The following is a 22,736-nucleotide window of genomic DNA, read 5'->3' as shown; positions in this document are numbered from 1 at the left end:
GAAGAAACCTGGTCGAGGATGGCACCATGCTCCATGCGAGGCGTGTGAATTCATACCACTGGGTGACGCTTACCTGCACGCTGTCATGGAGCAGTGCTTGCGGTCAGGGTGCAAACCGTGCCTCCTCTCTGTGACTAGGACTGTGGGCAGAGACCCGGCCACAGACCCTCGTGGGCACGGCCGCCTGCGAGTGCCAGCCTTGCCAGGCCCGAGCACCCACGTGCTCTTCCCTCTCATTTCCCAGAGTCTCCATTCCAAGGGTTTTGTCTCGTCCGGCCGGCGTGGCTCAGTGGTTGAGCATCCACCTATGAACCAGGAGATCACGGTTCGATTCCTGGTCAGGGCACATGGTAGGGATTGTGGGCTCAAACCCTAGTGTGGGGCGTGCAGGAGGCAGCCGACCCATGATTCTCTCTCATCACGAATGTCTCTCTCGCTCTCTCCCTCTCCCTTTCTGAAATCATTAAAAATATATTTATAAAAGGGTGCTGTCTCTATAGACACATGGCCTCTCACCCCCAGTTTACCTCCATCCTCAGCCGCAGAAGAATCTACGTGGAACCAAGTGGGGTGGGGGTCGGCTCTGGGTCCCACATATTCAACACGGGATACGATGCTTGTCTCACCTCGTCCCTGCATCAGCCCGTGCTCGCTGCCAGGTCCCTGCGGGAGGGAGGCCCCGGGAAACAGGAGCAAACACCGCTTTCCCCAAACATCGTGTGGAATTGGACAACAGCGGCCAAAAGGCCGCGCGGCATGAATTACAGAAAGCGGGGGTGATGGCATTGTTTGGCGACTAAGTGAAAGCCCTGAGTCATGAGGCCAGTAGCAGAGAGGGAAGCAGAGAAGTGCAATTAAAAGGAGAAAAGAGATGTTTGCAGCTGACACTGGCGCGAGACAGAGGTGGGGGCGGGTGGCCGGGCAGCGGGCCCCGTCATGGCTGCAGCGCAGAAGGACACGCTCTTGCTGGCAGGCGAGGCGGGCGAGAAGGGAGGCCAGCGCTCCGGGAGGCGAGAGCGGTGGCAGGGAGGCCTGGTGGGGGCTTTGGGAGTGGGATAGCGGTAGGGTATGAACTCGCAGCAGTTGAGAGGCAGCTATGACGGAGAGGTCTGTGTGCAGACAGCTGGAATCGGGGTAAGGCGGGTCCCGGCATGGGGCGGGTCTCTCAGAGCTGTGGGGTCCTGGGGGGAGGTTTTCAGGGCACCTTGTGTCTGTAGCTGGACCTTCTTGCTAACACCTTCTGACCTGCCCTTCCTAAGGGTTAGAAATGAGTATTCTAGAGCCAGGCACATGCCTGGGCAGGCGGACATTATGCATATAGGGGCGTGGCTGCAGGGGGCGTGGTTACGGGGCGTGGCCATGCCGACTGCATCCCACCACCCCTTGGGGCTAGCACGGGTTCAAGACCACGGGGAAGCACATTCTGAGCCCCAGGCAAACGTTTCAGACGGGTCTCGTCCCCAGGTTCTCCCAGAAACAGAGGGAATGCACGGACTTCCATGAAGGAGTGTGACTTATGTACCCCATGCCTGGCACCACCTGGCATGGACGGGGCACCCCATTAGTATGTGTTGAGTGGTGAAGGGGTGGAGGTTGCCTTACCATATAGTCAAGCTGGGATGCTACTGAGCCTTCTTTTGTTTAGAGAGTGCGTATCTCCTTTGTTCTGTGCTGTAAACCAACACCCCGAAGTGTGCATGGCATTCAGTGAAATTGTGCAAACTCTGGAGAGTGGAAGGGAACTGACAGTTGGGATGCCAGGGTAACCGGTGTGAGCTGGGCTGTTTGGGCCGCCAGGATGCGGTGAGCCAGGCCAGGCCACCTGTCACCAGTACTTGTTGTTTTTTAAAACAATGATTGCATTTATTTATTTTTTAAAAACATGTTTTTATTGATTTTAGAGAGAGAGGAAGGGAGAAGGAAAGAGAGATAGAGACATCAATGATGAGAGAGAGTCACCGATCGGCTGCCTTCTGCACATCCCCTAGTGGGGATCCAGCCCCCAACCCGGGCATGTGCCCTGACCGGAACTTGGTTCATAGGTCAGAGCTCAACCACTGAGCCACGCCGGCCGGGCCAGTCCTGCTGAATGAATGAGTCAGTCTTGTATCCTTGCAGCTGTCTAGAGACGAGTGAAGTTTTTGTGGGTTCTGCCTCCTTTAATCAAATTACTTCCGTTTATTCTCGGGTTCATTCAACAACTATTTACTGAGCGCCTCCTATATCCCAGGCATTTTGCTTGCACCAGGGACACAAAGAGAGAAAGGCTGTGGTTGGACTGTTAGGGTGCCCGCGGTCACAGAGGAAGCCAGGCTGTCCACAGACGGCTTATTTGACTGTGTGACAAGTTCTGAAGTAAAGGGGTGGACAACTCCGGGATATGTGAGGGGAAGCCAGCAGCGTGGAGGGGGCGGTCAGGAGGGCTCTGAGGGGGAGTCACGGAGGAGGAGGAGTCTGCCAGGAATTCCGGGAGGAGCCATAGGGTCCAGGAAGGCTGTCTCTGCGAGAGCTCATTCCACATCAACTCAGCACCCCGTGGCTGGAGGCTGGGAATAGAACTGTGACCAAGCAGATGGGCCCTCGACTTCACCGGCTGTGTGGACTGTGTGCCATCAGATACCACATCAGAGAAGCCCTCCAGGTGTGATGGGGAAGGGAGCCGGGAGGCCCGGCGTCTGCCCAGACGTGGAGCGGGGTCCTTCCCAGGGGGTCTGGTCTTGGCCGCGCATTGGGCAGGGAGAGGGGCTCGCAGACACCCACGTGTACTGAGAAGGGGAGCTGGTGCCCCTGCAGCATCGGGCACCGTGCACCCTGCCCTTCTTTCTCTGCTGGACAAACAGTGGCCACAGGACTGGGCCAGGGCGGCAGCTGCCCGTGTGTGCAGGGTGGCAGGTCCAGACCTCCCTGGTCCGCCCGCCGTCTCCGGAAGAGGCTGGTGGGGGTGGCGGGTGCACAGGAAGCCGGAACAGGAGCAGGGAGCTGGGCGCCGCTTAGAGAAGGCCCATCTGCCTCCCCATCCAGGCTTTTGACTGTAATATTCAAATGTTCCTCATTATTTTCCTTGGATGAGGTTGGTATCATGATGATATTAATTATTCTTAAAGGTCAACAGCGCTCTTTCGAATCCCCTTCTGTTCTAGCCCGTAATCAGTTAATTAATTGGAAACCGTTTAGAGCGTCTGCGAGCGCGGTGGGTGTCTGGTGTGAGGTTTCTAGTTGGTTCCCGCCACGTGCCCGTTGCTCCCAAGGATTGAGGAACGGAGCCTGGGCCCCGCCCTGGCCCACCCCTGCTTGGTTCCTGACGCTTTGGAGGTGTGGCCTTATCAGCTTTCTTCTTTGCGAATGTGGCCAGTGTTCGTAGCCCGTTTCCACTGGGCACTTGCGTGTGGCAGGCACGGTGTGGGGCGCCCGTGTGTTATTTTAGTCAGTTCTCACCATCAGATAAATGTGCCCATTTTCGAGGAGAGAAGGGTGAGGCTCAGCCAAGCATTGCAGAGCTAGCAAGTGGCCAGGGAGGACGGAGGTGTCTGGGAGCCTGGTGTCCTTGTTTGCTGTGGTGCTGGTGCCCTGGGGCATCTGGGATGGGGGGTGGGGAGCCCTGTTCTCTGGGAGATGGGTCTGGGTTAGAATCCTAGTCCAGCCCCTGCTGGTTCATCACTGGCACCAGCATGTGACAGGAGCTGGGCTCTGTTCTTTCAGCGTCTGCGCATCCACTCCTCTCCAAAACCTGGCATGTGCAGTGGGGATGCCTTGGCAGCTGGAGGGCAGTGGTTGGGTGTCAACCTGTGAACCAGGAGGTCAGGGTTCGATTCCCGGTCAGAGCTCATGCCCGGGTTGCGGGCTCCATCCCCAGTAGGGGGCGTGCAGGAGGCAGCCGATCCGTGATTCTCTCTCATCATTGATGTTTCTCTCTCTCTCCCTCATCCTTCCTCTCTGAAATCAATAAAAAAATATTTTTAAAGAATCAATAGAAAAATATCCTAGGGTGAGGATTGGCAACAAAAATGTCACTGGTCGGTCGGTGGTCCTGGAAGGGGCCCCCGGACCACCCCCCTCGCCCGGAGCAGCTCAGCAAAGCCAGCCCCACTGACAGTGGCTCTGACACGGGAGCTGGAGAGCTTCTCCCGATGCGTCCCCAGACCCACCGGTGGCTGCTTGCAGGAGGGCCGGGGGCCTAAGGAGGTTTCTTCAGAGAGAGGCCCAGAGCAGCTCTCTCACGGTGTGCTGTGTGCAGAGCCATGGGCTGTCCCTCGGCCCCAGGAGCAGCTCTCAGAGGGGACAGGTGTCTCCGCCAGCTGTCATTAGTAGGATCTGCCTCCTGCCTCCTGGAGAGCAAGGGCCCCTGCCCGCCCCCTCCCTCCCGCTCCCCGGCTCCAGGCAGCGTCCTCACCGGCAGCCAGTCCGCCCGGGCCCCCGCCCCCTCGGTAGCTCCTGCCCTCCCTGAAGTCGGAAGGCACAGTCCTTGGTTTCCCCACAGACGCTCTGGGCCTCTGCTTGTCTGTTGTCAGACGGCTCTCGAGTGAGAACCAGCGTGATGTCCTGGCTCTGCCACCGCGACGCGGTTCACTGTGGAGTCTCCTGGGGCCCGGCCCACCCCGCCCCTGCGTGGGCACCGCTGGGGTGCCCACTGTCACCAGGCGTGCCCTCTGGGCCCCAGAGACAGCTCACGTGCTTTGGGGAGATGAGATTTTGGTTGATTGGCCTGCAAAGGGCAAGAGCCCCTTGTCCATGTTGCTTCGTTGAGCTGGGATTTTGTTGACGCTTGAATTCAGCTGTCGTAGCCTGGGTCTCGGGTATTTGCTCTAATGGGCTTGGACTTGTGGCGACTGGAGATGGGCAGATAAGGGAGAGGCGCCAGGCATGGAAAATGATAGATGGTAGAGATCAGCCAAAGAACATGCGTGCGTATACGCATAACCCTGGGCACAGACAATGGGGTGGCGAGGGCCGGGGGCGGGCGGGGGCAGGCTAGAAGGGTCATAGGAGGATAAAGGGGACATCTGTAATACTTTTAACAATAAAGATTTTAAAAAATAAAATAAAAAATAAATGTCACACTAAAGGAAAAGAAAAGATAGATTGTGCAAGGGCCAGGCATAGTGCCAGCTCCTTTCTGTACCCGACCTGCCATACCCCATTTAATCCTCACCACAACTCAGAGGAGCCTGCCCTCTGCGATCCCCAATGTGCATGTGGGCAAACGGAGGCACAGACTGGTCAGGTAACTCCCCGGGTCACAGAGCTCGGAGCTCAGTGGCCGGCCGGCACCCAGGCCCACGTGATGCTGGTGGTGGGAATTCCGTGGCGTTGGCTGCGTCCTTGCTGAGCGCTCACTGTACTCCAGCTGCTGTACAGGCGGTCAGACTGACAAGGAATGGTCCCCTGCCTTCAAGAGAAGCCGTCTGACCGGGGAGGGCCGCACACGCACAGCTGTCACTCAAAGCCAGTAGTTGGCAATGTGGGCTGTACTGGGCGCCCAGGCACAGAGCAGGAGGAGAGAGAGGAGGGCACGTTTTCAGAGGGTTGGCAGCTGTGCCCTCGGGGTGCAGGGAGCACCGGGTGCAGGGCACAGAGGTGGGGAGCGCCAGGAAGCTCTGAGGGGCAGCCGGCACGGGCACACCCTCTGTTGATCAGGAGGTGGGGAGTGAAGAACGGGGAGGGAGGTGGGTGGGGAGAGCCTCTCTGGGTTCAGAGGTGGAGGTCGTGGCACAGAAAGACCTGGGCTTCCAGGGGAGTCTTCCCTGAGCTCTCCAGCCCGGGAGGTGCTGGGGGCAACCAAGGGCTTCTCTTCCAGCGAGCCACGTGGCTGCTGGGCTGGGGACAGGTCGCATCCGGGCAGGGCACCCGACTTTACATTGGAACTTGCAGTCCGCTTCCCCATCTGCTGCCTGCTCCTCTCCGCTGACGCCCTGGGGAGCGCGGCCTTTCCGGATGGCCCAGCGCCGCGCCGTCCGCCACGGTGCCCTGGCCACCATGGCCATGCGCACTTGACATGCGGCCAGTCCACGCTGAGCGCTGGGAGTGCGGAATGCACATGGATTTCACAGCCACCGTTCCCAGAAAGACAGAAGATGAAATACCTAGTATTTTCATATTGATCACAGGTCGAGCTGCTGATGTTTTGGATTTATTGGCTCCAGTAAAAGACATGAATTCAGCTTCTTTCATTCCACTTTTTAAAATGTGACGACGCGTCAGTTCTGAGCAGCATATGTGGCTCGCTTTCTATTTCTGTTGGCAAGGCCAGGGCCTGGCACACTGTCTGTCTGTGAAAGGCCACACATTACAGCTTTGTGGGCCATTTGGTCTCCGTCGCCACGACTCAACTCTGCCTCTCGAATGCAGAATTGAGCTGTATTAGTTTTCTCTTGCTGCTGTAACGAGTTACCAGGAACCGTGTGGCTTGGAAGCACTAATGTGTTGTCTCACACGTCTGTAGATTAGACGCCCGACATGGGTGTCTCTGGGCTATAACCCGGGTCTCGGCAGGGCTGTGCTCCCTCAGAAGGCTCTTGGGAGCATCGGTTTCCTGCTCTCCCGGCTCCCGGAGGCTGCCCCCAGTCCTTGGCTTGTGGCCTCTCCCATCATCTCTGACCTTCGCTCACGGTCGCATCTCTCTCCCTGAGCTTCTGTCTGCCTCCCTCTTCTGCTCTTAAGGACCCTTGTGATTACACTGGGGCCATGGGATAAGGAAGGTCCATTCTCTTACTCCCCAGGGAGTTTCGGGCCCAGCAGGGCGGCACCCGGAAGCATGCAGCTCCCCGACCAGGAAGCTCTCCCAGCCCCTCCTCTTGGGTTTTCACGGAGGCTTGCTGACCGAGGCAGGACTGATTGAGTCACGGCCATGGGTGACCGATTCACCTGCCACCCTCCTTCCTGGAGCTCGGGGGGTGGGACTAAAGGTTCAACCCCTGTTCGTGGTTTTCCTGGCAGCCACCCCCAGCTGGTGGGGGTTTCCACACTCCCTCCCTCTCTGAGGTGATTTCAGGAACTGAGGACAAGAGACCAAATATATATTTTTAAAATATATATTTATTGATTTCAGAGAGAAAGGGAGGAGAGAGAGAGAGAGAAACATCAATGATGAGAGAGAATCAGGGATCGGCTGCCTCCTGCACGCCCCCTACTGGGGATCGAGCCCGCAGCCTGGCCATGGGCCCTGACCGGGAATCGAACTGTGACCTCCTGGTTCCTAGGTCGATGCTCAGCCACTGAGCCATACCCTGGTGAGACAAAATATTATAACAAAAGGTGCCTTCATTGTGCTTCTCTCTCAGGAAGCCCCAAGGGTTTGGGCAGCTGTGAGCCAGGAACCATGGACAAAGACCAAACATCTATTTCTTATCACAACCATGATTTCTCTAGACACGCCGTGTGGGTTATATTTCTGCTGGACTCTTGGTGGAGAAACCTCTGTCCCCCAGTGAGTGTGAGAGCCTCGGGCCAGGTCCTTCCTTCAGAAAGGCTCTGAGAAGTCGTGCAGGGCAAGTCCGTTTGATTTTGTTCAGTACGGCATTTTTCAAGCAGCATGAATTTTTTTCCCCTCTTTTAATCCCCATTAATACTCTGCAGACCTCGATTCCCAGGAACTTGCTCTGGGAAACCCTGGCGTAGCCCCGCACAGGGCCGTGGGGAAGAGCTGCTCCAGCCTCCTGATCGAAGGTCAGGACACCAGTCATGCCACTTGAGATCTGATTAGAGAAAGCATTTTGGCTTCATTAAGGTTCATTAAATGAGCCATCCAGTGCCATTTAGCTGAATAAAAACGGCTCAAATGGCTTTAGCCCCCCACCCCCTTTTAGAGCAATTTAATTGAGGAAAAGCAAATATGTCAGTGATGCAGACAAATAGCTCTTGGCCTTCGAGGGGAACATCGCAGGCTCTGGGTTTTGGGGGGCCGGCAGCAGGCCTTGGTGACGCGATGGCGTGGTGCTTTCCTCCTTCCTTCCACTTCCCCCTGAGGAGAGGGGGGCAGTGAGGCTGACAGTGCGGGAAGCCACAAGGTCAAGGCCGAGGAGGTGTCAGGTCCCCGCTCACGGAGACGCGGGCGGCATCTGGCAGCCTCCTCCTTCTCCCGCGGGCTGTTCCTTCCACGCGCACTCTGTGCGACTGGGGCTGGCCCGGTCGGGGGGGGGGGTGTCCTCCTTCCCTGACCTTTCCTCCAGGGTCTTCAGCAGTTTCAGAAGAACCCACCCGACATGGAGGGGCAGGGGGCTGCTTCTTCCAGGGGGAGATGAGGGGCTGGTGGGTCTCCAGGGAAAGAGAATGGCACCTTTCCAAGGGCTGCTTTCGTGGGTGAAGGAAATGAGGTTTATATCATGTGCTTGCAGCCTGTGAGCCACAGGCCCTGGGCACCCGTGAGCCGGACAGGGCGGCCTTGCTGGTGTCTGGCAGGCTGTGCTTGGTGCTCTGAGCCCACACTGCACTCAGTAAAGGGTCTTCTGTAAGAGCAGAGAGATCCCTGCAAAGGTCAGGGACCGTGGCATTCGCCTCTGAGGCAAGCGGAACAGACCGCTGGTTCTGGTCTCTCTGTGAACTGGAGGAGACTGGTGTGCCGGGGAAGCTGGCCGAGTGGACAGAGAGCAGATGGGGGCTCAGGGGCTGGAAGCTAGAGTGACTGGGCGGGGACGGAGGGAGGGAGGGACAGAATCCTGACATGGAGCTTTCAGGGGTCGCAGCTGGACAGTCAGCTTGGAGTCGAAGCTATGGGGGCTTCTCCTTCTGCCCAGGGCTGGAGGCACCGGAAGCCGCGGCCCTGGGTGAGCAGCACCCGCCTCGTGTCCCCGCCCCGCCCTCTCTAACTTGTACGATAATGCGATTTCTTCTTCTTTATTTGCCCGGAATGCCTGTTATTTTAGTTCTTTCAGAATCCAATTTTCTCGTGACATTTCTGCCTAACATAGCAAAGCATAACCTTTGCCAGGGGCACTGCCAGCCTCCTGTGCCTGCCTCGGCCCCGACGGTCCTCCCGCCCCACCCGGACCACTCGTGTCTCGCCCCCTCACCCCCTTCCGGCTTCTGTTCCCAGGGCTCAGCAATCCGATCCGGTTCCAGTGCTGAGGGCTTTGGTTCAGGGCGTGCTGGGGTGGGGTGGACAGCACGGGGTGCTGGCCTTGTCTGACATGTGCTGCCACCCACCCTGCTGTGGGTGGACCGCCAACCAGGGAAAGACTTGCCCTGGTGAGTCCCTCACATGTACTGGGACATCACAGGGGCTAGTGGTGATGGAGACTCAAAGACTGATACCGAGCTTGTTGCCCTTGACCAAGTGGTCCCTGCCCTTCTCCGCCGGCCCCTGCACCCTCGGCACGGGGGCTCCCTCCCCATCAGCCACGGGCTGTCCCCGAAGACAGGGCTGCCTCAGAGGGGAAGGGCCAGCCCCGGCCTCAGGCTGACCTGTGTTTGAACGCCTGCTCCTGGGTGAGCTGTGGTGCTCTGGGTCTCACCAGCCTCCACGTCTCCCATGGCCACTGGATGCTCCCCGTGGCTGCCCAGGAGGCACCTCAGCATTTGCCAGGGGGGCTCTCAGTCCCCCCAGGCGTGACCTTGGCAGCTTTCCTCATGTCACTGATGCCGCCACCGCTCGCTGGGCTACTCAGGTCCCTCTCCTTCCTCTGCCAGTTCCAACCCAGTAGGAAGTCCTGGCGGCTCCACCCCCAGCACCTCGACTCCATCCCCTGGTGACCTCTGCTCCCTCTCCTCGCCTGCAGCAGCGCAGCCGCCTCCTGAGTGCGCCCAGTGTTGTCCTCGGTTCTTAGACATGCCCATCAGATCCTGCCGTGCCCTACAGAACCCCCTATCGCCTCCCCTGGCCCCCTAAAATACAGCCCAACTCCCTGCCATGCCAGCAAGGTAGGGCGGCACGCCCCCCTCCTCCTCACCCCAGACCGCTCTCCTCTCTGCCCAGGCCCCTCTCAGGCCTTGGCCCACGCTCCCTCCACCTCCTGGAGTGCTGCTCCCTGGCACGGCCCCTCCCCCTCCTCTCCTCCAGCTCCCCTGTGACCCGCAGAGGCCACTGTGCTGGCCCGCGCCCAGCTGCCAGCACCCTCTCCCGCCCAGTTCCTGGCCTCGCGGGGTCTGTCCCCGGCCTCCGCTCAGCACAGCTGCGGTTCTCCTGGCTCCTCATTCTTACCTCCAGCGCAAGTTCCGGAGGCCCTATCAGCCGTCCACCCCCGCGTTCCTCAGGGAAGCCTATATTTGTCTCTACGCAAATATTTGTGGGAGAAGCCCTCTAAATATAGACGCACCTGTGAGCGTACGCGCATACGGGTGTGTGTGTGTGTGTGTGTGTGTGTGTGTGTAAGCAGGTCTCTGTTTGCATCTATTACCGCACGTCTAATAGACACAAACACACACATTGTGTGTGCGCGTGCGCGTGCAGGTGTTCCCCTGAGTGGGTCCTGACCCGTCATCGCTGCCAGATGAGAGCAGTGCTCCTGGGGCCGCTCAGCTCTAGCAGTGCAGAATGGCTGCCTCTACAGCCGCGATCACATCCCTGGGTGTTTGTTGGGCCCGGCAGATAATAGTGGTGGGTGTCGCTTCTTTCATTCGAAGACAGACGGCTGCTCCTTTCCCCTGTCCGTCCTAATGAGGACAATTAAGTAGCCATTAGGGGGAGAAAAGAAGTGTGAACAAAGGCTGATGTCTGGATCAGCGAGGGCGTCTCTGCCGGGAGGGACTGGCTAGCAGGGAGGCAGGCGCTGTGTGCAGTTTCTGCGGCCTGTGCGCCTGTTCCGAGGGTTGGGGGTGAAAGGTTCGGAGTTCCCGTTGTGAGAAGCCCTAGCGACCTGTAGCACAGCCCTGCGCAGTTAGCATGCTGTATTATATGCACCAGGATCTGTCAGGAGGGTACAGCTCTTGCTAAATGTTCACATCACAAAAAGAGAGGGGGCCCTGGCCGGTGGATAGAGCATCGGCCTGTGGACTGGAGGGTCCTGGGTTTGATTCCGGTCAAGGGCATGTACTTTGGTTGCAGGCTCCATCCCCTGGTCAGAGTACGGAAGGCAACCAATCGATGTATCTCTCTCACATTGATGCTTTTCTTTCTCTCTCTCTCCCCTTCCCTTCCACACTCTCTCTCTCTCAAAAAAAAAAAAAAAAAAAAGGTGGGGGGAAGGAAACTGTTAGTTAGAGGTGATAGATAGTTCAGTGTATGGCATTGTGGATGGTGATGGTTTCATGGAGTGTACTCATCTTCAAACTCAAAGCGTCGGCCTGCGGACTGAAGGGTCCTGGGTTCAATTCCCGGTCAAGGGCACATGCCCCGGTTGTGGGCTCGATCCCCAGTAGGAGGCGTGCAGGAGGCAGCCGATCCATGATTCTCTTTCATCATTCATGTTTCTATCTCTCTCTCCCTCTATTCCTCTCTGAAATCAATAACATATATTTTTTAAAAAAGAGAAAAATTTTTACTTGTGAAAGCTAGCCCTTTGAAAGGCTTCAGAATCCCCTCCAAACCTGGCCTATGGCCTGGACTAGAGGCAGGCGGATGGATCGCAGGATGAGGCAAAGTTGGAGAACGATCAAGCGGGGCTCCCATGCAATGGCCATGCCTGTCCCCAGAGCACCGTCTGGGCCAGATTTCCCCTTTAATCCCCCCTTTTTCTGTCTCTCCTGCAGAAACCTGTCGAGTAACCGGCTCACCACACTCTCCTGGCAGCTCTTCCAGACGCTGAGTCTGCGGGAATTGTAAGTCTGGTGTGGGGTGTGGGAGACCGCCCAGCCTGGTGGAGTGGTGGTGGAGGTTGGGTGGGGAGTGTCGAGCAGCGGAGCCACCCGGGGCTGGGCGCTACCTGAAGGGGCCTCTGGGGTTGGTGACGTGGGGTGTACCATGTTCAGTGAGAGCCCACCCGCCCGTCGCTTGATTTCGGATGCTCTTTCCGGCACCTCACAGCTCCTAAGACAGGAATCTCGCTCTCAGCAGGACCCAGTTTTGTCATCGTTAGGTGATCAGTGCTTACGGCACGGATGTTTGTAGTAGGAAAGGGCATTGATCCGTTTATGGTAAATAACACGGATACTGTCGAACCTTGTAGAGCGGATCAGGCGTGCTTTCGTTTCCCGGACCTGAGCTTTACCGCCACCAGCATCCTGGGTGGCAGGCGGCTTGCTGCTTCCTTATGCAGTGGCCGCTACACGTTCAGATGCGGGTTCTGAGCCCAGAGAGTCATAGGAGACGCAGCCAGATCACGCTGTGAGGGCCAGGCAGAGCCGGTCCCCGACCCCGGGCCTCTGACCTCTGCTCGTCTTTCCCGCCTCCCATTCTCTGCCAGCCTGTCTGGCTAGAGCGTGGGCATCGGTCCGCCTGTGGCCTGCTTAGCCTTGCTGCCTTTCTAGGCGGATCAGTGCCCCCCTTCCCCGGCCAAACACATGATGGGCGGGTGAGTGGAAATTCGTGAGCGCTGCCGAACCAAACAGCTCCTGTTGGTGCGTGAGTCATCGGGTCATCTCTGCCCGAGGGACAGCGTGTGATGTCGAGGGAATCAACCAGGGAATTCATTGCAAAGGAACTGGGGGGCATGAACTTAGGGAGTCAGGGTTCCAGAGACTCAGCTCATGCTCCCTGTGGCACGTGACTCAGGCCCAGGTCCCTGCATGCAGACTGCCTCTTTGCCTTCACCACAGACAGTGGCTGGGAGCCTGCCACGCGGGGGCCTTTAGCTCGTGTCCTTCCAGCTGGTCTGGCCCGAGTTCCTTTTCCGACCCAGCGTCGGGGAGGGGAACGCTTCCATCCAGCGTCCCAGCAGCCCATCACCCGCTGGCCGCGTCTACCCTGCTCACCCCCATGGGCATAGTGTCCTCGAGGCTTAAGGCCCCGCCAGGGCCGGGCAGGGCACGGACCGTCTCGTTGCCCGTGTCGGAGAGCTCGGGCAGTCCTGCTGCGGGCTGCTTTCCTTTCTCAGGACTTTGCCCTCCCACCGGCTGCTCCTCTTGTGTGGGCACAATAGGCATGGGGATCAGGGTTCCTTAGTCCCGTGGGGCTGTGAGCAGGGGCACACCAGTAAGAACTCCTACCCGAGCTCGGAACAAGGTAAGTGTATATGTATTTGTGTATAAAGGACTGAAACGCTAGACGGTCACAGACATCTGACTGTCAGGTGGTTACACGCGAGTGTTGTCTGCGTTCCCATCTTTGAAGGTAGAGAAGCCCTCAGAGGTAATTCAACAGGATGGTGCCGTTGCTGACGCTATTTCTCAGGACCCACTCTGGGCGGCACTGGGCCAGCCAGTCTACCGAGTGTTGGGCGGTACTTGCTTCAGTCCGTACAGAAACTCTATAGGGAGGAATGATTACTGCCATTCACACTGGGGACACTGAGGTACTTAGGTTAAGTATCTTGTGTAAGGTCACCCATTAGCTCAGTGGGTAGCCAGTGGACTCAAGCTCTTGACCACTGTGCTCAGCTATCTCCCAACTTCTTTAAAAATTGCATTTATTGGGGTGACATTGGCTAATAAAATTATATAGGTTTCAGGGGTACAATTCTATAACACGTCACCCGTACAGTGTATTGTGTGCTCGCCACCCCAAGTCAGGTCTCCTTCCGTCATCATCTGTCCACCCTTTATCCTCTTCTACGCCCCCCCCCTCCAATGTTTTCCGTCTGTTTCCAATCCAGGGATCTGTTCTACGATAATTTTCAAAGAATGACTGATGGCGCTTTTTCCATATGTAGCCCTAGGAGTGATCAGGGGCCCTGACATAAGTGAGCTAATTGGGGGGTCTCTCTTTTGGGGGAGTCTTGCATCAAGTTACCCTGGAGTGCCTGAGCCCCGCACCTGTGGGCGGCCAGGGACAGATGTTCTTTCCTGGGAACACCTGGGGCCTGCAGTTGCCTACACTATCGAGAAAATGTTCAGAAAGATCAATGGATGCGAAATCCGTGGCGTGCTGTCCTGGCGACCAGTTCCGTGGAATTTTAGAGACAGTTGTTCGAGGATATATATTTAAAGCCAATGCCAGGCTCCTCCCAGAGGATCATGGGATTCTGCATTCATCTCTGCCCGGGATCGATTCACCGTGCGGGGCATGTGACTTATGGAGGAATGAAGACATGCGTCCCGCGAGTCAGTGTGGGAGCCCCTGTCCACGGGGCATTTCGTTCTGTCGCGCTGTTAAATAGGAAAAGAATTCACTTGTAAGATAAAGAAGCCCCTCTGAGGGGCCATCGCCCTGGCAGGGGTCTATATTTTGAGGAAGAATTGAGTGGCCAGAGTGGAAAATTTATCTTTTGGCCGGAGGGGCCGCGTGTTGGCTCTTGGCTGTGGCGATGATTAAAATCCAAACAATCTCAGTTCCTGGCCCGCGGCAGAGGGGGCAGTGTTTTCTTGTCCGACATCCTGATTAGTCCACATGGCACCATCTGCCAGGAGCCGTCAGACTGCCAGGGTCTGCCCGTGGGCCTGTGGGCCTGTGGGCCTGTGGACAGGGTGCGGGGTGGGCCGGCTCTTTGCAGGAAGTAAGAATTTCGCCCCGGAGGAGAGGCCGGAGGAGATGGCTCTGTGCGCTGTGGCAGCCAGAAGGGTGAGGCCGAGGCTCAAGTGACCTTCGGCAGGCACCGAGGGCAAACTAGGGCATTCAGCCCTTTCTTGCTTTTTAAAAATACCTTTTTATTGAGTTCACAGAGGAAGGGAGAGAGAGAGAGAGAGAGATAGAAACATCAATGATGAGAGAATCTTGGATCGGCTGCCACCTGCACGCCCTCTATTGGGGATGGAGCCTGCAACCCGGGCATGTGCCCTGACCGGGAATGGAACCCTGACCTCCTGGTTCATGGATTGATGCTCAGCCACTGAGCCACACCGGCCAGGCCCTTTCTCAGTTACTTTTGCGGGAGATGGAGGCTGCGGTCTTGGCCCCGCCCCTGGCCCAGGTTGTGTGTCTCTCGCTGAGAGGACTGGCAGCGTCTTCAGAGCTGTCAGCACTGTTCCAGGGCCTGGCTTTGAGGAGATGCGAGTTGGCGTTGTTCAGTGCTCTCAGAAGTTTCTGGTTAAGGCAAGATGGTGTTTTTTCTTACAGGGGAGACTGGAACTGCCTGGCAGAAAGCGGAGCAAGAATCCGAGATTCTCTTAGAGATAATGAATTGGCAGGAGAGAAGCTTGGATTCTGTGTCCCATGATGTAATTTAGGCAAGAGGCGCGGAGGATAGAAACTGACGGCACAGAACCCTCCGGAAATACCCCGGGGACCGTTCCCTTCATGCCCTGCACACACGGCAGGCGTGATTCACATAGATTGGAATACTTCATTTTCTTAAAGCAAAGTGATCGTTACTCCTGCTACAATTTGCAGATTTAATCGACTTGGTGAAGGGTTAGCTCAGTGTCGGGAATGGGTTTGAGCTATCCTGGCGCTGTCTTCTCCCAGTCCTGGCCGTGACCACTCCCCACGGATCTCTGAGAAGTCACTGAGCCGTCATGTTCATAATAGTGCAATCATCATCATCATCATCTCGGCCTCATTCACAAAGCACGTGAGCACACGTCACTAATCCTCGCAATAACTGTGTGAAGAAGGAAGGCCGAGCGCAGTTGCCCCCATTTTACAGACGGGAAAACAGGGCCTGGAGAATTAAGGTCCCGGCTGTATTGCTTTCCAGCGCTGCCGGCCCGTCTCACCACTAATCTGGTGGCTTAAATAAACAGAAACTGCTCTCACTGCTCTGGAGGCCAGAGTCCAAAATCAAGACTCAGCAGGGCACACTCCCCACTCCATCCAGAATGACCTCATCCCACGCAGGCTACCTTTACGGGCGCTGGGGATGGGACTCGGCGTGTCCTCTGGGACGGGGGGTGGGGGTGGGGTGGGGGGGGCACTGGTCAATGCCCGCTGGCTCCACCCAGGTCTTCTGGGTGCTTTTCCCGCCACCAGACTGTGTTGTCAGGAGGCCTGTGCTGGCCCTTGGCCCTGTGGGCATGCGCTCCTCTTTGACAGCAGACCTGGTCCCTTCCTCAGTTTCCACGTCCTGGCCCTGGCCCGAGGGCTGCCCCCCGCAGCCATGCTGTGGGGGAGGGGAAACCAGAGGGGACTGCTGAGCATCCAGGCTTCCTCAACGCCCAGCCTTGGCCGAGGCCCCAAGCAGGGTGTCTGGCGCACATGCCCCCTGGGGCCGAGCGAATCTGTGGGAGCCCCCAGGGCCCTGCCATTAGTCCCGAGCCATCTGGGGGCAGGGCTGGGCCACCTGCATTATTGATGAGAGGGAGGGCTGCCCTGGAGGGTCCCTGTCTGTCTCTGCAGCCTGGCTGAGCTCCTGGCTGGGGCCCTGGTCTCCTGGGCCTGCATTGTTCTGCCCCTGCCCTTCCCTCTGCCTGAGCCCTGCCCTCAGGATTGCTTAGGGGAGGCCACTGCTGACACCACATGCTTTCTGCTGCGCGAGCCTCGCTGTCTGGGAGGAAAGTGCCGACAGTTCCCAGGAGGCTCTGGGGCAGAGGCGAGGACGGGTCTCATGTGCGATCCTCCTGCTGGATCAGAGGAAAGAGTGGAAGGAAACGAAGATGCTGTTCATGGGCCGAGCTGGCCTGTCTTAGATACAGACGCTCACCTACCTCCCCCGCCCCCAGGAGGAGCCGCCTCGGCTCAGGAGTCCCCTCCCCTCTCCTTGCCCACAGGAGGTTGGAGCAGAACTTCTTCAACTGCAGCTGTGACATCCGCTGGATGCAGCTGTGGCAGGAGCAGGGGGAGGCCAAGCTGAACAGCCAGCACCTCTACTGCATCAGCGCCGAGGGCTCCCAGCTGCCCCTGTTCCGCATGAACATCAGCCAGTGTGGTGAGTGTGCCGCCCTCAGACTCCAGAGAGGGCTCCCCCTCCCCTTCGCCCTCCCAGCCTTGAACTCTGTCCCGGCTCATCTCTCCCCTCCTGGGCATCCCTGTCCCCTCCTGAGCCGCCACGCGGAGGCTGGCTTCGGGAATGCAGAGGGGTTCAGTGCGCCCCTTCCCATCAGACCCCAGTACCTCCTGCCTGGGAGTCGCTTGCTAGCCAGACCTGAGCACGTGTCTCCTCGCAGTGTGGGCCCGGACCTTTTGTATCAGGAGCATCTCAGGTGCTTCTAGAAAAGCAGGTGCCTGGGCCCAAGCACAGACCGCGACCTCAGGATGCCTGGGGTGGTCCCCAGGATCTCGGAGCTCATTTTGGGGGACCAGTTCCCCAGGAGGAGCTGTCACCTGACTTCTGGCCGGAGCTGCCTCCCCGTCCGTGCCGTGTGGGGGAGTCCAGCCACAGCGGCTTCAAGTCCGAGGCTGATGTCCGCTGGGGAGGCGGTGCCAGGCCCCCCGAGGGCTCCAGCGGGTGATGTGAAGCCACTGTTGGGGGCCACGTTTTGGGAGTCAGTGTCTGCCTGTCCTCTCCGCCCTGTCCGCCCTCCAGACATCCCGGAGATCAGTGTGAGCCACGTGAACCTGACCGTGCGGGAGGGCGACAACGCTGTCATCACGTGCAACGGCTCTGGCTCGCCCCTGCCCGATGTGGACTGGATGGTCACCGGGCTGCAGTCCATCAACACCCACCAGGTAGGCACCTGGGCCTGGGGTGCACCAGGAGGCTGGGCCCCACCACCTCTTAGTCTGAATGAGACACAAGAATCCAAGCCAGAGACGGGAAGAGAGGGAAGAAGAGGGACCGTCGTGGCCCCGTCTCTCCACGAGGAACACGGAGACGTGCTCTTAGACGTGCTATGAAACTGCTAAGTACCTTAGTTTCTGCACCTGTAAAATGGGTACAGTGCTGCCATGCACCTCAGCGGGTACATGGGAGGCTGAGCGAGCCCTTGGCTGGAGAGAGCCTGGCCCTCGGTCAGTGCGCATTCGCCGGATGAGCCTCCTTTACCTTCCACTCAGTTTTTCCTTTTTTTAAAAAATATGTTTTTATTGATTTTTAGAGAAAAAGGATGGGAGAGGGACAGAAACATTGATGGGAGAGAGACATGGATTGCCTGCCTCCTGCACGCCTCCTACTGGGGATGGAGCCTGCAATCCGGGCATTGAATGCCCTGACCTGGAATCGAACTGTGACCTCCTGGTTCATAGGTTGTGTCGCTCAACCACTGAGGCACACTGGCCAGGCTTAGCTTTTCCTTTTGATTCCAGAAGCTGTTTGGGGTGAGGTGGGGGAGCCGCCCTTGTGGAAATGGTCTGATTGCCGTCCTTTTACTGGCGTTTTAGACAAACCTGAACTGGACCAACGTGCACGCCATCAACCTGACGCTGGTCAACGTGACGAGCGAGGACAACGGCTTCTCCCTGACGTGCATCGCAGAGAACGTGGTGGGCATGAGCAACGCCAGCGTCGCCCTCACCGTCCACTGTGAGTGGACGCCATGGAGGGGTGGCTGTGTGCACGCCGGGCAGGGGGCTGGTCAGCCAGGAGGGGCAAGTCAGTCCTGGGCTAGTGACCCCAGGAAGGGGTGTCCCTGCCTCTCGGACGACGGTGCCTCCCACTCAGCTGTGCCTTCACGACTCCTGGTTTGAGCCCTCCAGCCCTGGCTGATCAGGGTGCTCGGGTCGAGACAGACATCTCTTCCTTTCTGTTGGGGGGGTGCCCGGGGGCCACCTCTGATTCCCTCAGTCTGTTCTGAGGAGGGTGGGGGTGGGAAGTGGGATTCCCATGCCAGCTCCTGGGAGCTCTGTGTCCTGGCACCAGCTGGCCTCTCCCCGGCAGACCCCCCGCGCGTGGTGAGCCTGGAGGAGCCCGAGCCGCGCCTGGAGCACTGCATCGAGTTCATGGTGCGCGGCAACCCGCCGCCAACCCTGCACTGGCTGCACAACGGACAGCCCCTGCGCGAGTCCAAGATCATCCGCGTGGAGTTCTACCAGGAGGGCGAGGTGTCCGAGGGCTGCCTGCTCTTCAACAAGCCCACCCACTACAACAATGGCAACTACACCCTCATCGCCAAGAACCCGCTGGGCACCGCCAACCAGACCATCAACGGCCACTTCCTCAAGGAGCCCTTCCCAGGTGAGGCCTGCGCTCTGGGGCGCCCTGAGTCCATCCCGGAGTTCCGGGGTGGGTGTGGGGGGGAGACAGGGGGAGGGAGATGAACGGGGCATGGCGGCTGGAGAGGAAAGGCAGCATTCACGGTGATACTGTTACCATGGTAACCAAACATACACGGGAGCGTAGTCAGCCACCCCCAGCATTTTGTGTAAAATAGATGAAGTGTCTGGTTTCCAGTAGCGGTCGCTGTTCAAACCACCACCCCTAAGAAGTACCCAGGTGGGCACAGGAGGGCATGGCACGTTCTGGTGGAGAAAGCAGGGTCTTGAGAGTTGGACAAGAAGGCTCTTGACCCAGCCTTCTCTTTGTCGGGAGACTCTGGGCACAGTCGTTTGCTTTTCGGAGCCTCGATTTCCCCATCTGTGAAATGGGCACGATTGCACTGCCCCCGTCATGATCTTGAAGCTTTTAAATGGCTTACAGTGTATAAAGCACACAGTGATGGTTGTCCGCGCTGCTCCGCGTGTAACGGGCGCGTGAGCCAACCCCCTCCTACTTGCTGGTTAGGGTCCAGGCTTCCAGGTCTGCGCGGCCCCTCTCTCCTGCATCTGATGCTGTCACCTGGGACGTCGCCACCGTCACCTGCACCCGGGTCGTAGCTGAAGTAATGAAAGAAAGACCTTTGGATATTTGGGAGGCCGTTCTGTCTTTGTCTGGGCGAGAACATGCCAATTACCTCCCTGACGTGGGAGGAGTTCAGGGAAGAGGTTGCGGCTTCTTCCCTTGGGTTCGGCAGCCGCTGCGTTTCTGTTGAGGAAGCCGTGTGTCTTTGACGGCCGTGGCGATTTGTGCCGGGAACATGCTGGGTGACCTCTGGGCCTCCGGTCCCCAGAAATCGTGGGCTCTAATGAGATAAAGGGACGTGTAAAGTCTAGCACCTCTCTCTCTGTCACGCACGCACACACACACAGACACACACACACAGGCAGGGAGAGGCTGGCTCTGTGCGGCATCTGCTTGTGTGAAGGTGACTGAACAGCCACAGAGAACCAGGGAGCAGCGCCAGGCGGCCTCGTTTATCTTCCTGCAAAAAACCACAACCCGACACACCTCGAACTAGACGCTCCGAGAGGGAGACTGGGGAGAAACCGGGCTGCGTGGGAAGCTGCCTTCTTGCCCCTGCCTCCGGGGCATGATGGAGCCACAGCTCATCAGACTCGCTGATGTCTGAGACCCCAGTGATCCTGTTTGGTGCCCTGTTTCCAGCATCACCCCCACTTGGCCCAGTCCCGGCCTCGGGAACCTCACAGATGGGCCACACCGGCTCTCTTTTGGGAGGCAGAGCGGTCCTGGCCCACACCATGGGGGTGGCCTTTGGATGCACGGGGATGGGGCTCCCAGGGCCCCTTCCTACGGGCTGAGGTGCCCTGGTGACCTTATCCCCGCTCCCCAGGCCAGAGCTTCTCAGAGGGTGGGCCAGACCTGCTGGACCAGAAGCCCTGGGGCGGCCCGTAGTCTGTGTCTAACAAGCCCCCAGGTGACTCGGACGCTCCCTGGTTTGTGACCTGCTGCGGGGCATTTGGTGGACTCTGTCCCCACGAGGCGAGGGAGGAGGGGGCACAGAGGAGCTCATCTGAAGTCCTTTCCCCCACCAGGGCCACCCTGTGCGAAGGTTTGCTTGTTTTATGCTCCTGGAGGAAGCGGTGGATGATGGAGAGGCAGTGACAGGGAAACGATGGGCCAGTCATGCCAGTGACAGAGCGGCTAAGCGTTCAGGAGAGTAATTATCTAGGGGACCGGGCGGTGAGCTCACCCCTGCCGAGCCCTGGGCACAAAGGCCTGTGGGTGCCGCGAGGGTGTGGGGACATAATGATCATGTGTGTTATCCTCCCCCCTCCCCCCGCTCCAATCCCCCAGCTCCCCGGCAGGTCAGCACAGACGTTAAGAGCAGGGTTCTGAGCCCGGCTGGTGTGGCTCAGTGGTTGAACATCGACCTAGGAGCCAGGAGGTCACGACCTATTCCCAGTCAGGGCACATGCCCCGGTTGCGGGCTCGATCGCCAATAAGGGGCATGCGGAAGGCACCTGATCAGTGATTCTCTCTCACCATTGATGTTTCTCTCTCCCTCTCTCTTCCTCTCTCAAATCATTAAAAATATATTCATTAAAAAAGAGCACCCCAGGCATCTGAAAGGGAATCTGTTTTGGGAGAAATAGCTCTGACAGTGGGGGTCCCTTTTGCTGACTGTTCATGAGCCCGAGACCCACGGAGGGGCGCCAGGAGGTCTCCCCAGCCCCAGGCGCTTGTGCTTGGCGATACATGAGCACTCCCAGGCTCCAGGCAGGGAGCTGAGCATGCACCGTGATGACGGGAGGACGTGCCCGGTCCCCGGGAGGCTCCATGCAGAGCAGTGGGGGCTCTGAGTTTGTTGGCACCTCTCCTCTCCGGCTCTGGAGCCAAGGCTGCCCCCCTCTTCTCCGCCCCCCCCCCCATATCGGGCCTTTGGTCACCTGTGGTTTAGAAGAGGGTGGTGGCATGCAGGGCACCCTCAGGAATTGGAACTCAGCTCTGTTGCCCTCCCCCAGGCCCCACAGAATGACAACAGACGAGTAACCTGTGAACAGTGCGCATACGGCACGCAGGGCTCCCTCAGAAGGAGCCTGCGCAGAGAGCAGCGCTTTCCGCAGGGTTAGAGGGCGTTTGCTGGCGCAGCTTAACGGAGAGCCTGGTGACAGGGAGGGGTTAGCCAGGCCGGAGCACGGGGGACCCCGTGCAGGGACGGAAGGATGGATGGAGGGGTGGGTGGGTGGATGGAGGAAGGAGTGCTCACCCCTCAAGGAGGAAGCCGCTGTAGCCGGGGCCTGGGTAGACGTGCACATTCTCAAGACCCGCACAGCCCAGACCTGAATCCAAAACTCTGGGGGAGTTTCTTTTAAAATTTTTTAAAAAGATCTTTAACTTTTCCCCCTCCCCCCAAAACTTACAAAATAGTACAAAGAACTTCCTTCTACCCTTCACCTCACTTCCGCAACTGTTAGCATCTTGTCTAACCGCAGTGCAGCGCTCCCATCCAGGGCGTTGGCCAGGGCCCGGCTCTGCTATGGAATCTGCAGACGTCAGTGAAATATTTTTAAAAATTCTTCATTGGTGAAAGTATTACATAGCCCCTTCCCCCCATTGACCCCTCTAGCCCACGCAACCCCCCCCCCCCCGCCCCAGATCTCCAGCTCACTGCTGTCTGTGCCCATGGGCTGTGCATGGATGCACGCATGTTCTTTGGTTGTCAGTGGTCCCACAGCCGTCTTTTCCTCCCCAGGGTCCAACCCAGGGCTGCAGGTTGCACTCAGTTGCCACGTTACCCTTAAATCCGGCCCAGCGTCTCAGCCTTTCTCTGTCTTGCACCATCTGCGCACTTTTGAAGAATGCTCATGGGCTGTTTTCTCTCTGCCCGTCTCACCATTCGGGTTCGCCCGATGTGTTCTCATGACTGAGCACAGTGGTGCGTTTTTGGCAAGCACACCACAGACGTGATGCTGCGCCCTCTGTCTGTCTGTCTGTCCGTCTTATCGCTGGTGATGCTGACCGCATCACTGGGTCAGGGTGGAGTCGGCCAGGTCTCTCCATGGCAAGATGACCCCTTTCCCTTTGTCTGTAGTAAGGACCGTATGTGGGATGTTTGTAAATATCTTGTTTCTCATTGCTCTTTCACTCGTTAATTTTAGCATTCATTGATGATCCCTGCCTTGAAGCAATGACTACTGTGCGATTTGCCAAGTGGTGATTTTTCTATTCTCATCCTTCTCTCTG

The 22,736-nt window shown here is 58.0% G+C and overlaps 1 protein-coding gene across 4 annotated transcripts in view; it reads left to right on the top strand.

Moving 5' to 3' along the window:
* The window catches only part of NTRK3 (neurotrophic receptor tyrosine kinase 3), a 212,523-nt gene that overhangs the window by 41,547 nt on the left and 148,240 nt on the right, over positions 1 to 22,736 (top strand). For all 4 annotated transcript variants that reach the window (XM_081114823.1, XM_081114822.1, XM_081114821.1 and 1 more), the window contains exons 5-9: positions 11,620 to 11,688; positions 16,609 to 16,766; positions 17,364 to 17,506; positions 18,158 to 18,299; positions 18,654 to 18,950. In XM_081114823.1, the coding sequence (XP_080970949.1) occupies positions 11,620 to 11,688; positions 16,609 to 16,766; positions 17,364 to 17,506; positions 18,158 to 18,299; positions 18,654 to 18,950 (809 nt within the window). The remainder of the gene's footprint in view (positions 1 to 11,619; positions 11,689 to 16,608; positions 16,767 to 17,363; positions 17,507 to 18,157; positions 18,300 to 18,653; positions 18,951 to 22,736) is intronic.

This window comes from Myotis nattereri (assembly GCF_964212035.1).
Source record: "Myotis nattereri genome assembly, chromosome: 21".
NCBI lineage: Eukaryota > Metazoa > Chordata > Mammalia > Chiroptera > Vespertilionidae > Myotis > Myotis nattereri.
This window is presented reverse-complemented; position numbering and strand designations above follow the sequence as displayed.